We start from the raw sequence: 15,875 nt of genomic DNA, 5'->3' as shown, positions 1-15,875 counted from the left end.
CCCCTCACTCTCTGCTTTTGAAGAATCCGCAGCCCACCATCTCTTTATAGTATCCTGATAAAGGACTTGTTTTTATCCCATCATTTCCTCATCAGAGGGCAAAGCTCTGCCTATCTTAATGACTGCTCACTGGTTCGCTCATTTGAGGAGAGGATTCTGGGAAGAGGGAGGCCTGCAGATCAGAGCCGAGCAGCGGCACAACTAAACGCTCTCCGTCTCTGTTTATACTCTGCGATGATGTGTCTGATAAAGAGCTGGAGGGATGTGGAGGAGGAGGTGGTATGAGGATGCTGCTCCAAAAGATATGGCTTTCCTGCCTCTGTGCAAGCATGTGGACACACACTCAGTCACAGAAAAACACACAGATTTTGTGAAACGAATGCCCCCGCACATCCCAGCGCACTCTCTCTTTCTCTTTCCCCCTTCTCTCATGAACGCAATCACAATCATATATACGGAGAAAAAAAAAAAAGAAAAAAAAAAAAGGTCTGGCTCTGTTCCTTCACTCTCTGGCAGGAGACCCTGAGGCAGAGCCAGGGGAAGAGAGAGACACAGCTCCTATTTCCTGCCCTAAACCTTCAGCGCTTGCCAATGAAAAGAGAGACCGTCCAATTTGATTCCATTGTGAACAGACAACACGGTTATCCTGACTCAGGGACTCCTAATACCTCAAGTGCTGTGGACGCTGCTCGGATATAACATGTAATACACACTGGTGCTGCAACTCGGATTATAATAGTAGAGATTTTTTTTTTTTTTTTTTTGATAAAAAGCCAATAAAATGTCACCACTGTGTTCTCAAGAATGAAAGGAAATTTTCAGAATTTCATTAAACTTCTAAATATTAAACTTACTCATAAGTGCCTTCATAATCAGGCGCAGGAAGTTCTTGTTCCATAACTCAATTTGAAACCGTTTTTTGGGGAGGGCTCAACAAAGTTGTCCAGTTGCCTTTCATTAGGTTTTTATGGGATTTTTTTTATTGAATTACTGCTTGTGTTTTATGTCTTTTGTATGTATTTTCTTACTGAACTGTGAGTATTTGCATAAAGGCAAATACAGAGATGGAAGATGCTAGCTAGCTTAGACTATAAATGCTATGTTATGCAGCTTTGGTCAACGCTATGTGCTTATCCTTACACATACAATCATTAAAGTTACAATAACCGATTTTTTTTGACAATTTTGGGGCAGTGGAAACAAGCTGTAAACACAACACTGATGTAATATTACATCTTAAGATGATATGTCTTACTTGCTAGCGAGTTTACAGTTGTACAGTTGCCTATTTAAACTAAAAGATACAGAGCAGCATTAGCATTCATTTGGAATCATGTTTCTGTCCACCTGACAACTGTGTAAATCCAATATTCACTCTCCTTTTAGTTTTTTGTTTGTTTGTTTGTTTGTTTTTTTATGTTTTATGTTTTATGTTCTTTGCAGCTAGCTGTCTGTCTGCTGTTTGGTGCAGGGCAGGAAGTGTACACTCTGCTTTATCAAAGCTTTTGCGCTAAAAAAGCTGCTGCCTGCTGATGTAAATGGAGAGAGTGAACCGTAACATTATAGCTGTGGGCCGGAAAACCAAAACAATGAACTGAAAGAGGCTAAAACACTCAGTACAGCTGAGAGGAACTGCAGGGTGTGCTGATAATTCGTCACTACAAGTGACCTTTTTCATAAACACATAGTCCTGTAATCCACTGTTAACATAAAAGTATTGATAAAAGCCGCTTTAAATAAATAAATATGCAAGTCATGCTAATGTTACTATGTGATATTATTATTTTACCCCATGAGGCAACAAACTGAGGATATCCTATTGATTTCCAAAACAGGCCCCTTAAATCAAAGTGAAAGAGTTCAGAGCTCAGACAGGCATAACATGGAGCGAGCTAACTAACAACATGACAGGAGAAGAGAGGGGAGAAAGAGACAGTTGTGAATTGACAGAGTGAATAAAAAATGAATAAAAAAAAAAAAAAGTCTTTTAAAATCTATGAATGGTGTCTTCCAGAGTGAGCTGTTGTCTGCCTGTTCCAAGAGAGCTGTGCAGTGTGCGGGGAGCGCGTGAGAAAGAGAGGAAGACTGCGAGACAGAGAAACAGAGGGAGGCCGAAACGCAGAGAGACAGGAACATGAAAAACTCGTCTCTTCCTCAGCAGTAGCCAATTAGGGCTGTGAAAAAGTGAGAGGCCCAGTGTGAAGCCATATTCTGCTGCAGGAGCGTGCCGTTTCCCTTCTCTTTCTCACTCCTGTGAGCCTGTGGCTTTCTAATCACAGCCTCACTGAACCAATGCCTGTTCCTCTGGTCTATAGTCTGTCGAATCAAAGCAATTATTCTTGTAGGTTCTGGTCAGTCTCCCCCTGATAATTTTCCACTGTTACAGTGCACTCTGTGTTTGTCATTTCCCCCCTAAAGAGTTGTTTTGACTTTATTCTTTCCATGGGTTGTCGAATGAGGATTTCATGGGGACAAAATCTGTAAGTGATCTTGAACCTCTCCCAGGATGCAAAGCTAAGGGCCAGACAAGGACCTGGGAGAATCATACAGCAACCATTCATGGACTGATGTAGCTTCAATCCTAGTGTGGACAAAATGAAGCTCAGCACCAAATAAAGCTTCCCCTGTTCAAAAGAACCCTTATTTATACTGGGCGCCTCACTTTCGAAGTGCTCCAATGTGGTAAACAAACTGTAAGGCACCTTGGTGGAAAGACTGCTCGTAAGATTGTCTCCAGACAGAGTTAGTGTAACCACGCTCTGCCTCTTGAGCAACTCTAAAGCTGGCGGTGTGAGGGAGAACAGATGGCTGCTGGGTGAAGGATGTGGAGGACAGAGGGAGAGCACAAGAAAACACATAAGATGAAGAATTAATTTGGGGTGTGCCTGGAAGACTGGACACTGAACTGAAACACTTGGCACTCCCACTGTCTTTTGCGCTCACTCCTTCTCTCAGGCCCTCTCTTTTTTCCCCCTCCCCTCTCAAACGGCCTGTCCGAGTCTGAAACACAAGGCCTCGGCTAAATGTCAAAGCAGGAATTTTCCCTCTCTTTATGCTACTCTGGCATGTAGCTGTGATTTCCCCTAGACACAAAATCCCAGGCATGGCAAAGCATAACAAAAAGGATCCGAACTGAAGAGTTAAGGCTTGGACAGAGGAGTAGAAAAAACAATACGGAGGTTCCAACATACCGTTTTTCTCTCTCATGCTCCAGCTTGACTCTTAAATCCTGTTGAGAGGAAAAATAACAACAGAGGGGAGTTATGGAAGTGGAAATTAAAAATGATTCATGGCTGTATGTGGGATTTAGACTGCTGAATAAATGAAAGTGATAAGCTAGGCAAGGAATTTAAGTGACAAAGAGCATTATAGTGATACATGTTTTGTATTGCTGTCGCTGAATTTTGTTCTGCAGCACAAAGGCAACATTATCCTTCAACGTGACTCACAAGGATGGCACAACAGAATCTAAGTTTTCTATTTATAATGTCATTACCCAAGGGAGCAGGAATCTGGAGGAGCCTGCAAGTCTGCATGAGGTCATGGTGATAAACCTACACTGACATCATATCAGCGCATGCTATTGGGTGAAAAGCAGCTAACTCACAGAGGACAGCGGCACTCTGAGCGGAAACTCTCTCTGCTCCTCACTGTTTGTTTATGTCTCATCATAAACATTGGTGCTTTAAGAGGATTTGCCAATTATCATTCCACAGAGAGGGAACAAACGCACCAGTGAACGACTTCAGAAAGAGGCACAAGGTGATTGAGAGGAATTAAATCCTGGGAGCACTGAAGTTTTTAGTGTACAAAAACCACGAAGGGGAATGATAAGACATCCAAAATGTGTCTGTTCATTATTTTCAACAGTTTCTACATTGCTCTACTGTGGCCATTTAATAAGTAGTGGACATAAGAAGATAGTAAACCCCTCTTTGCCAGTGCCAATTTTTATTTTTCCAAATATTATACTTAAAATTTGCTAATATAAATGCTGTGGGAGTTGAGTTTGAATTGACACAGTAGACCAGTCAGTACTTCAGTGTTTTGTTTGTGTCTACCTGCACCAAGCTACTTGGTTTAACTGTGGACGAGTCACAGATTTGGCTTAAAGTGTCACCTCCGCTTTTCTGAACGCATTTCGTTATTCTGAACGGTGGCAAATACAGTCCACTGTCACATTAGCGCCGGCAACATGCTCCAATTGGACTCAGATTAAGCTGCTTTCAGTTGTATTCTCTCCCAAACTGCAGCACAACCTTCACCTGACTTTGGCACCCAACAAACTGTCAGTACAGCACAAAAACAAAAAAAAAAAAGAAAAAAAAATGAAAAGGAAGTGAGGCGGAGGTTTTGTGCGTAAACTCAGGCTCATTAAACTAATGCGTGACTACTTTAAAGCGGCACTCCTACAGCAAAGATCTACATTTAACCCCTGTAGGCTTGACAGGTGGTGGAAAACTGGGAATCACATGTACCTGTTTGTAGAGTAAGGTTCTGTTCTTGGGTTTGTTGTGCTGGGTGTAGCAGCGACCCAGGGCTGCCAGGTCCTTCATGATGGAGTTGAGCGCCTCTTCGTCGTCTAAAAAGACAAAAGACACACATCAGTTATTCTGCATGCAACCACTGTCCTACCTTTGAGGTTCAATGTAGGAACTGAAATAGATTTGTCTGAACTGTTTGATGTCCTATAGCTGTATAAGCTCACTTTATATGAGTGACATGAGCTTCCCGTGTAACCATTCATTGACATTTAGCTTAAGATAAGTGTGGTCTCATCATCTGTCATGTGCCTTGCCTTAGTGCTTGTGTCGGCTCAGACCAGACAATGAGGCAACACCTGGTCTGTTACTTCCTGTTCTGATGCCATCTGTGCAAGTCTAGTAATCTAATGGAATCTAGTATCTAGTATCTAGTAATGGAAAGAATCCAGAGAATCCACTTTCTCTCTTACTGAAGCATAACAAGATATTATCTACGGAAAGAAAAGACACCTAGAAAATAGAGGGTTTTTTTCTGTACGATCTTTACCACTATTTAAGGTGTGAGTAAGGTGAATTTCTCTGATGCTGTGGATAAACCTCACAGTGCTGATTGCTCTCAAACTCTCTACTCTGCATACAAAAGCTGTGAAAGAGCAAAGGTGTTCAATAATGCAGCATGCGTGTGTACGAGCGCCTGGCGCAGAGGGCAATCTGGTCGCGAGTGTGTAGCCTGGAGCTCAGTAATTAAGCACTTTTCATTTCATTTTATATCAGTGGAGAGATTTCAGGAACACACTACTTTAGTTGAAATGTGGTCTCCTGTAATCAGACAAAGACTGATGTTTTCTTTTGTCAAACACTGACAGAGTCTGAATGAAAAGCGGCTGCAGGCTTCAACATGAGCAGCGATTATTGACTTTGATGAAGGAATCGGGAGTGTGTTTCCAATTCAGAACTCGCTCCGTACAGGAAAAAGGTGTCAGCTCTGTAGTGTTCATGAAAACCTTGCTCAGCATCTAGATGGTTCTTCATTTCTCACTTCACACTTTCTGCTACACACACACACACACACACACACATATGCACCTGCACAAACACCATAACCCACACTCTCATGTGTAAGAGGAGCAATCATGCAGATGAGTATGTCAGACATTACCATATCAAGAGACTTTAATAGAACCAATTATCTGAGTGCAGTGATTACAATATAAAGAAGAGGTTGTTGACCTCAGCTCCTGGCTGCCTCTTAGATGAGCTCTGGGTGCATTCATTATAAAAAAAACACACACACACACACACACACACACACACACACACACACACACACACACACACACACACACACACACACACACACACATGTGCAACGTTCATAGGAAACCAGACCAGGTGTGTGTCATGCAACACAAACAGCACCTGCAGGAAAGACCACATTCTTGAAAATAAAAAGGATCTGTGTGCGCGTGAAAGACCACTGGGAATGCCATTCACATAGCAAGTGTGTTAGTAGTACAGGGAGCAGATGGGCTCTGACATGCCATTTGATCTTGTTCGCACTGCGTGGCTCTTGTGGCCAGCTGTTTGCCGACAGTGGGCCAGTCCGGTGGGGTCACCCAGCGGTCACAACACACACACACACACACACACACACACACACACACACACACACACACACACACACACACACACACACACACACACACACACACACGCACAAATATTAGTATACACACACAAATTAGGGAAGCCCCGATCTGAATTTTTCCTGAACTCAGGTTATCTCTCAATTACAATTACCAGTCTTTTTTCCCTAAATTCAAAATCTGTATACTACAGAGTGGGATCACTTTTATGTAAGATAACATGAGGTCAGCGATTGCTATGGCAATATAAAGTACCTGCCATGACCAAATGAATGATCAGGCTGACACCCACTCAGTGTAATAGGTCAGTCACTCCTGATGACAAACTGATGGATCAGATCAGTGGATCCCAAATCTGAAAATTTAGTATGTATTAGTAGGTATGTGTAGTTCTACCCTTCTTAATTGAAGGAATTCAATTGAATAAATCTTTAAAGGCAATCATTTCCAGCAACATAGTAATGAAGTGCTGTCATTTAAAGATTTTCCACAACATCTGCCTTATCTATTTCAATTTAGGTTTATACTTTCCAATATTTTCCTAAAGACCTTCGATAAGCTCTGGGAAATATATCTGAATTAGCTTATTTCAGTGATGACTCAAAACCTGGGCACATGAAACCAGAACTATCTGTACTAGACTAGAGAGTTCAGTGAGATAATATGTTTGTTTAATTTGGATAACCAAACACCTAAATCCTTTATTACTTAGAAATTTCTGATGATTTAAACTTTCTGCAATTTTAAGTTTCTGTTTTTCACACAAAAATATTTTTTCTCTACCAGCTCTCTTAGCAACTACAATATTTCCCTCTGGCCCAGTCAGCGAGCTAACGTAAACTGAGGGTGAACGACATCAACAGCTAGCCACAGAGGTGAAAGTTTTGTTTGACAAACCCCAATATAGCAGCAGGAGTGAAGTGAGGAATGACATAACTCTCCTCTCCACTGACCTGCACACTCCCTGCACTAACAGAGAAGCTAAAAAAAGGAATAGTGATAAGAAAAGTTACACCCACAATCTCTGCCCACAGTGCAAATAGTAAAAACAGAGCGAAGACAGGGCTGATATTGTTGAAATGAATGAAGACAAATCAAGCAACATATTGGATGATTTAATATGTCAAAGCAACAAAGTGACAGAAAACTCAGTGAAATTAGAAGAAACCCAATATGTATTTCCTGTCATGCGGAGAATGTACCTGCTAAGAACATTCCTTTATGTAGCAACAGATTTATTATTACTTGTGTGGGTTATTTGATTGTGATAACACCAGATAATTGTAAGGTGAGCCACTTCTGGTGTCTTCCCCCCCCTGGTTTTTTTTTTGTTTTTTTAAAGAGATAAGACAAACAGAACACAAGGGAAAAAGGAAATCACGCCTACATATGTACACAACTTGCATACCTCCACAGGCCAAACCACACTATGTTCCTTCACCACATAGCGGTTACATACTGTGTCAAACTGAAACTCCCTGTTGGGACTCACAGAGGAGGCCCGGGTAGTTATAATATAAGCTGTCAGCAGCAGTGGGTGACTAACAGCTAAACCAGGCCTGTCCTCTCCGAACAGGAAGGAACTGAGTCACTGTCTCTGTTCTGAATATGGAGCTGGGCTAACCACGTTATTCCACATCAGAAAATTAATGGATTTTTGATTGAATCAGTCAAAGACAGACACGAGGGTTCTCCATGGCCACACCGAAAATAATCAACACTCATCTCTTGCATGTATGTACATTACTGAGAAAAGTGTGCAGGGATCTTTTTTTTCTTTTTCAGGATCAAATGCTCTATTTTTTATTTATTTTTTGATAAATCTAAAATCCTTTAGTCTATAAAAGGTCCAAAAATACAGAAAAATGTCCATCACAGCTGTTGCTAACTTTATTGCAGGGAGTTAAACATGTTGGATCCTTCTACAGCAAGATGAGTTCAAAACCTTGTATAAGGCTGGACTGTGTATGGTCAATGTGCGAAATTCAAAAAGTTGCTCCAAGCGTCACTACACGATATAATGTGCTCATTATCATATTCATGACATCACTGTGACATATTTGCATTCTGCCTAGTGTCAGCCGGTTTGAGCCCTTTATTTGCTCCTCTCCTACTCTCTGTGCTCACATATACAGTATTTGAATACAGCCGAATCCCCAATAAAACTGTTCTCATTTACATGTTCTTCTGTTTATGTTTTCAGACAACAGAACAAGTATGAAATAGTCACTGAAACGCAGCCCATTAAGAGAGGTGTGCCTCTCACTTGTGGGATTCTCTTCGATGGAAAGTTGCTAAGGTTTGTCCAAAAAGTTGATTTGTTGCTAAGGTGCTCTTTTTTTTCCAAAGTTGCTAAAGGGGTTGAAAAGGAAAAGAGGTTGTTGTGGATCCGTTGCTATGGAAAATGTTCACGACAAATCATCTTAAAAGAACAATGGCCAATGACAGAAGTCCAACATTTGACCGACCAATGGTGTAACTCACTCACTCACCCACTCACTCACTCACTCACCCACTCACTCACTCACTCACTGACATGCAGGGATGTAGTGCTGGACAGTGGCCAAATAATAATTTCATCAGTCCTGCCTCCACAGGCTCAGAGCCTACCCTGTGCGCTCACAGTCAAGGATACAAAACAAACAACAGAGGCCCTCGTGTGTGTATATCTGTGTGTGGACGTTGTTTAGTGTGTTTAAGGCCTGTGTTATAACCTATGGATAATAGCAGAGCGGGAAGAGTGGGAGGGTGGGTTGGCAAAAAGGGGCAGTAAGAGTGTGAGAAATGCGTGGTGATGTACAGAGCCGGTTGAAATGGCTGCCTAAAAGTGAAGTTATTACATCACTTAGGTCTGGTCCACAGCCACTGCCAGGCCGAGGCCAGCCAAGGCTAACCACCAGCACAGTGGAAAGCAACCAGCTCACACACCAACCACATATCACTGCCAGGAGCAGCCTCACAAACCAACTACAGTAACTTTAGGAACCTCAGGTCAATGTAACACAGAATGGCTAATAATTTCTTCTGGTATGTGGATAGGATGGGATACCTATACTTCATTTCCTGTGCTTCTTGTTGTGTCTTGGGTAAAATGTGACTAGCATAAGAAAAGGGGGGAATTCCAGGAAGCTAAGCAGAGGGAGCAACATTACACAATAGTGGCTGATTGCTGGGCATTGCATCATCACTCCGCATCTTTCTCTTTTTTCTCAGGCTAAAGCTGAGAACTGTGAAAGTGGCAGTGGGTGAATTGAGGTAGGAACTCCAGTCTAAGATAGTTTACATAAGAGGAGTTTTTCTTCTGTAGCTGTACCTACTGCTCTGGCAGATAGTCGCAAGTTCTCTGCAACTGCAACAAACAAGAGTTTGGAGCTAAAGCTGCAGGCACATGCTGCAGTCCCGGGAGTGTTAAAAGAATATTACTGGCTTTAAAAGGCTAGTGCTGCAACTTGCAAGCTAACAAAGTGTGTAAGGGCCAGCGAGGCAGTGACTGTGTGTGAATGTGTGTTGTGTGTGAGGCAAGCTGCCTGAATGAAGACATTGAGGGGATTTCCTGGAGCCGAGAGACACATCATGGCAAAGGCATCCAGCAGGATTAGCAGCTGGAGCCAAACGTGTTCTCACTCTGCAGCAGCAGCAGCAGCATGGGCCGAGCTCTGACACACGACACACACTCACAATCACACTAAGATACACACACACCAGCTATACAAACCAACAGGCACGCGAAACTCTCACACACCTTGCTGTTTGTCGAAACTGTGATACAGCTAATTTAACACCTAATGGGTGTAATACCTAAACCCTTACAGTTAATCTTTCACTAAGAATAATGACTCTGTTGTAATGCAGGGTATTGTGGGTGTGTGAAAATAGCTGCGCAATTTGTTTGAACAAGGTCTGTGCTTAAACTCTTTTCATTGGAGAATGTCTGCAAACATTTCCATTCAACATCTGAAGGCTGTGACATTCCTTCTCTCAGCCTGGGTATGCTTATATTACCACTATAATGTCATGGAAATGTGATGCGAGTTAAAAACAGGCTTTGTGTATACTGAATTAAGGAAACTGTTTAACATTTTAAGAAATATGCATTCACTTCTTTTCCAAGAGTTACTTATAACACTTGTGTCTGTGAGGTATGGAGCTAGAGCCAGGAAAACATTAACCTAGCTTAGCAAAAAGACTGGCAGCCGAGGGAAACAGCTAGCCTGGCTCTCCCTAAAGTGCAAAAATACTTCCACCAACACCTATAAAGCTCACTTACAGGTTGGAAAATGTATCCACATGTCCTCTATCAAAATAGCTGGTGACAGAAAGACTAACCTACTTCTGTAGCGACAAGCTATTGGCTAACAAGCTAACAGGCTGGGAACACACTAGTATTCATCAGTAATAACAGCTTTTTCTACTTTTTTTTCTGTACAGGGATGTTTTTTCCACACCCTAACATTTTCCTCTTAAGACTCTATTAACATTTCATACAATAAAAAACTACCAGAGACAAAAAAGAAAACCTCTCAAAGCCAGCTAGCTTGCTAACTGTCAGTTAGTGCATTTTTGATATTTGGACAGAGCCAAGCTAACTGTTAGCTGCTTCCAGTCTTTACGCTGAGCTAAGACAAGCTAACCACCTTAGCTTTCAACTTAACTCACAGACATGATGGTGGTACTGATCTTTTTATCTAAGTTCTTGCCAAATATATAACACCTGTCCTTTAAGCAATGCTGGTGTTACATTTGAGTAAATAAGGATTACCTTGTGAGTTCCTGTGCTGTCCGGGTCCATTTTGGAGACCGTCATCTGTGGAAAAAGGCAACATCATGGTGGAAAGAAGTCAAAAATATGGTAAATGGCCAGTTCTGATGTAAATTATATTGTGTTTGGTTTTGTATAGAAAGAATGGACAAAATATATTGATTCAATATTTTAGCAGTTCAGTTGAAACTCACAGCTCCTCCAGGTGTTTGCACATTTGGTGCACCAAAATGTGTGTGTGTGTGTGTGTGTGTGTGGGTATGCGTGTGTGCGTGTGCATGTGTGTGTTGGTGGTATTTTTTCTATATATGTAGGAGTGGATGTGTGTGTTCACAGGAATAATACGTGTGAATATAAACAAACTGGTGTTTACTTTGAATGTTCGAGGGCGTTATGTGCCACAACCTTCTTATGTGCAAAGTGTTCATCAAGTGTTCATGACTGAATAAGAATAAAACAAAAGAAAAAAACTGAAAAAAAAAAAAAAATTGTACAAACAACAATGTAAATAGACCGATACAAGTGTACAACACGGGGCCATCTGGAGCTGTTAACAGTCATGTCACACCTATCCTCTATCGTGCATGTTTTATTTTCTCCGCACTGTTCCTGCCAGAGGAACTGTGTGAGGTGTGTATGTTTGTGTGCTTGCCGGTAATCAGGTATGTTTTGTGTATGTACGTCCTGTACAGCAACTTGCTTTCGAATACTACTCACCCATGTTTACTGTCATCATCAGGAAGTGGCCCTGTTGAACTTGAGCACAGAGCTCAACTTCTCTCTGCAAGCGAAGACTTCACCCTGGGAGGAAAAAAAAACAAGAGCAACACGGTTTCAACATCCAAGAAGTGTGCCATTTTTCTTCAGCTTAGTACACATAATATTTCTGTGATTGCACAAAAACAATGACAAAACAGGACGCAGGTGGTAGTTTCAACACAAAGCTTTTTTCCTTCACATCGGTGTCCCCGCTTCTTTTATTTATTTAATCTTTATTTAACCAGGATGGTCTCTTGAGGTTGACATATCCTTTTTTGAAAACTCCTGGCAGACAAATAACAACACGGCAGCCAAGAGCTGCATTTGATGCTGATAACTCAGCTCCATCACGTCTAAATCCTGTGCATGCCCTGAAGTCTCTTTATTGCCACTCTGAGAGCCACAAGCCAGCAGCCGTGGAGGAATTTTCTCAGTGTTTGATGATGGAGGAGCCTCGTGCCCTTGAGATCCCACGGTGCGGCAGCGAGGAAGGCGTGGGTGTTTGCCTAACCGTCTGCCTCAGGTAAAGACCATGAGCACTTCAAAGACAAAGCCAGAGCCTTCTTGACGCATTACACTGGTGAGCGGAAAGCAGAAAAATGGTTGTCACATCCCATAATGGAGCAATACAGAAAAGAGTCTTTTACATCTGACAGTTTTGTTCCACTGATGACAGTAGGTAAAGAACAGAGAAGCAAATGCAACTGTATTGCAGAGTAAAACACTTCTCATAGTCCGACTCAGATAGTTTATATATACTAAACCATCATTTCATGAAAACAAAATGCTGATTTTCCTTAAACAGGACACTCACATCCTGTAATAGGCTACTTGCAGATATTTCTTACTCACTGTTTTCTCTTTAAATGCAGGATTAACAAAAGGGGAACAGGAACCAGAGAAACAGCTGCAGTATAGTATGTTGCGACATTAAAATTTGTGTGGTGGTTATAAGCTGCTGTGTTCCCCCTGACAGCATCAATGACAAAGCCATGTAAAGGCCGACCAAAGGGAAGCTGCAAGCTTCGGAAAATCAAAAAAGAGGTTATTCCTAGAGCTAAATTTGAGATCTATTTAAAGCGAGCCTATCTATATTTTGCTGAACAGCAACTCTGGTCACAAGTGACAATTATGGGATGAGGAAAGAGGCTAAAATGTAGCGTAACAGTAGCACAAGCACAGAAAAGTCAACGGATCAGGGAATTGCCTCATGTCAGTTATACTGCATTATCTATTCAAAGTTTGCTCACTTTAACCACCATTAAACTACCAGTCATACCAGACCAAATAAGGCTTTAACGGTAAAACCCCAGAGTGCATTTCAACGAAGCAAGGGTAGATTTTGATTGTAGATTGTGCAATTTTGTTTTTAAAAGTTGCACAGGAGAAAAAACAGACTATTTACATGTGATCATATCTCATGAAAGAGGAAGTACGAGAGCACCAACAACAGGTTGTTACGCGTGAGAAATCTGAGCGGTAGTTGCTGCACACTCTCACAGTGTTGAAGCAACAATGACAGGTCCAGTGTTTGATATTACCACTGAAGTATGACCAAAAAAATAAAAAAAAATACCCCCGTTTCACTATATGACATTTAAACTAAATACCAGCCAACATGATTAGTTGCATAGTCCTTTTCAAAGGTTGATCAGGGGGTGTGTACAAATGTAGCACACCAGTGTTAAGGGGAAATAATAAACTGGGATAACAGTATACATCCATATGAGGCATGCAAGGAGATAATACAGAAAGATAGAATAGAATAAAAGGGAAATAATAGAATAGAAAGAAATAAGAAAGAAAAGGAGTGAGGGTATATAAACCTCTTCTTGCAGATTCAGTTTGTGGGAGTCTGGCCATCAACAAATTCCAACACCAGTTCTTAAGATACTAAAGAGCCTCCAGAGAGATTTATGGCAACACTCCCCAGATATTTTTCTTGAAACTTCATTTGCTTTGTGTTTGGCTATCTCCAGTGTCCATGTTGCATGTTTTTTTTTGTGTGTGTGTTTTTAAAGCCCGCACCACTGTGTACAGTGTCTTTTACAACAAATATTCAGCACAGACAAACGCTTCAGCCTGTCTTGAGAGACACAAAGAGCAAGCTTTCTCTTTGTGTCAGCCAGAAAACTTTTCATAAAAGCAATAAAAAACGGCCACTGGAGCAATTTACAGCCTGAGGGGCAGGGACCCGGGGTGCCAGCGGAGTCTGAACACGGGAACACGCAGCACACTGCTGTCAGTGGCCCAATCACAACAGCTAAAGGACTGGAAAAGCTAAAACTTCAAAGCAGAAATATGAAGCCTGAGCAAAAATGTTTCAAGGGTGACCACTTTCTGAGAACAGGGTGTTCTAAATACATCACAACGTGAGCAGTAAATGTGGAGAAACCTCTATCAGGACTAAACTATAAAGAACTGCAATGTACCAAATATTAGTATATTTAGTACAACTGATACGAGGCAGCACAGCGTGAACAGCAGAGGGATGGGGGTATGATATGTCAAAGCTCTGTATCAGGCTGTGCTAGTATGGTGCTGCTGACCACACATGAAAGAGACGAGGAACAGCCACAAGACAGGTGGTCTTCTAACACCGCGTTGCCCGGTCTGTTGATGCTGCACACACACACACACACACACACGTGCGCTCGCACGCACACGGGAACAGAACAGCCCCAGTCCTGTGCCAGCAAGTCGCCAGATGGCCCATCTGCTTCGCCCCTCTGCCCAGCATGATACCAGGCTAGTGGTGCCCACTGATCGCCAGCCCAATTCTCCACACACGTCTTGGCAGGCGGGCAATGTGACAGCCCCGCTTGTTGAAGATCAAATGCTAATCGCCGCTCGCTCTTGTTGCTCCGCTGCCACACGTCCTCCCAGAGACGACTGCCTGTCTCTCCACTACATCATTTGTGAAGTAAATCACAAGATAAACCTACAATGCTGAGCACATCCAGAAGTGCTTCAAACACTGTGACGCACTTCACTGTCAAAAATGGATAACATCACCATTCGGGCCAATGTTTCACTGGCAGAGGCCTCTCCTTTGTCACAGTGTGAGGACTGTGCTGAAATGACAGAGGAAGTTAATTAAAAAAGAGGACAGCAGAGGATGGGATTTCAGAGGTTTTTGGGGAATTGCTTGAGCCAGACAAAGCAGAGCCGTGCTCCTCAAACCACACACAGCAATTTTATTTTTGTTGGAATGATTGAACAGGAAATCACAGCCAAGACTATGCAGGCGCGCACGTATATGCATATGCACTATCCTCTTCCAGCTCTGTTACATCACTTTCTAACCGAGTAAACAATGTGGCTCAAGGTCTCCAAGGGAAACTCCCCCATCTTTAGATTAGAGAAGTGGAGGGCCTGCTCTGCAGCTGCATGGTGGCCTGTGCTGTATGACCTCATGTCTGACATCACTCTTGTGGAGTCCCAAAGAAATCGCCATTTCAGAGGTCAACTGCTAAATTTTGCTGCGTGCCTTTTTCAATTCTCCGGAACAGCTTGTCTGCAGAAACCACCGAATGCCAAAATAGACAATCCATAAAGAGGATCACAGAGGCCGGTGGGTGGGGAGGAGGAGACAGCTGGGACAGCTTGATCAATGTGGTCAAGGCGCTGCAGTGATGGAGGCCGTGGATCAGGAGAACCCTGGTCCCTCACAGGACACAAGAGCGCAGACTTTCAGCCAGAAAACTGCTTCTTTTCTGAACCCGAGCAACTCTCACTGTCTGGTAACCCTACACTCATATCTTATGGAAGTTAATGGAAGTCAATGGACACCTAGAAAAAAGTGTTTCACAAATACAATCCATGTACTGCTAACTTGCTAACACGGAGGCTTTAAAAATGCTGTCTCCATAATATAAGATTAAAAAAAAAAAAAAACAACACCTATTTGCAGCGCTGATGAGATCATATATAATGTATCACAGGCCTGACATCACGAAGAGACGTTGAGGTTGTCACAATACCCTGTAGGCTGTATGAGTTGCGACACGGGCAGGAAGTGAGGGGTGATTAGTGAGCCATGGATATTTAGGTGACTTACTCTTTTTAAAAAGGTCAGCGGCGGGGGTGTCCTGTCCGCTGAATGCTTGCCAAGACTGCACTCTGGCCACCCCACATGAGTCAGAAGGGTTATACGGGCCAATTCTGGGAAGAAAGACAATACGGTGTGTACCTCTAGCACACTGAGCAGGCTGAGGGCTTTCTATG

At 42.5% G+C, this 15,875-nt stretch overlaps 1 protein-coding gene across 1 annotated transcript in view; it reads right to left on the bottom strand.

The window, feature by feature from the left end:
- Positions 1-15,875, bottom strand: part of LOC111221016 (mitogen-activated protein kinase kinase kinase 3-like) — a 38,353-nt gene that overhangs the window by 17,169 nt on the left and 5,309 nt on the right. Inside the window, exons 2-5 of the mRNA XM_022744335.1 lie at positions 11,607-11,690; positions 10,890-10,934; positions 4,479-4,582; positions 3,192-3,229 (exon numbers count right to left, since the gene is read on the bottom strand). Coding sequence (XP_022600056.1) covers positions 3,192-3,229; positions 4,479-4,582; positions 10,890-10,934; positions 11,607-11,625 — 206 coding nt within the window. The 5' untranslated portion in view covers positions 11,626-11,690. The remainder of the gene's footprint in view (positions 1-3,191; positions 3,230-4,478; positions 4,583-10,889; positions 10,935-11,606; positions 11,691-15,875) is intronic.

Source organism: Seriola dumerili, unplaced genomic scaffold, assembly GCF_002260705.1.
Source record: "Seriola dumerili isolate Sdu_G_001 unplaced genomic scaffold, Sdu_1.0 BDQW01000079.1, whole genome shotgun sequence".
Classification (NCBI taxonomy): domain Eukaryota; kingdom Metazoa; phylum Chordata; class Actinopteri; order Carangiformes; family Carangidae; genus Seriola; species Seriola dumerili.
This window is presented reverse-complemented; position numbering and strand designations above follow the sequence as displayed.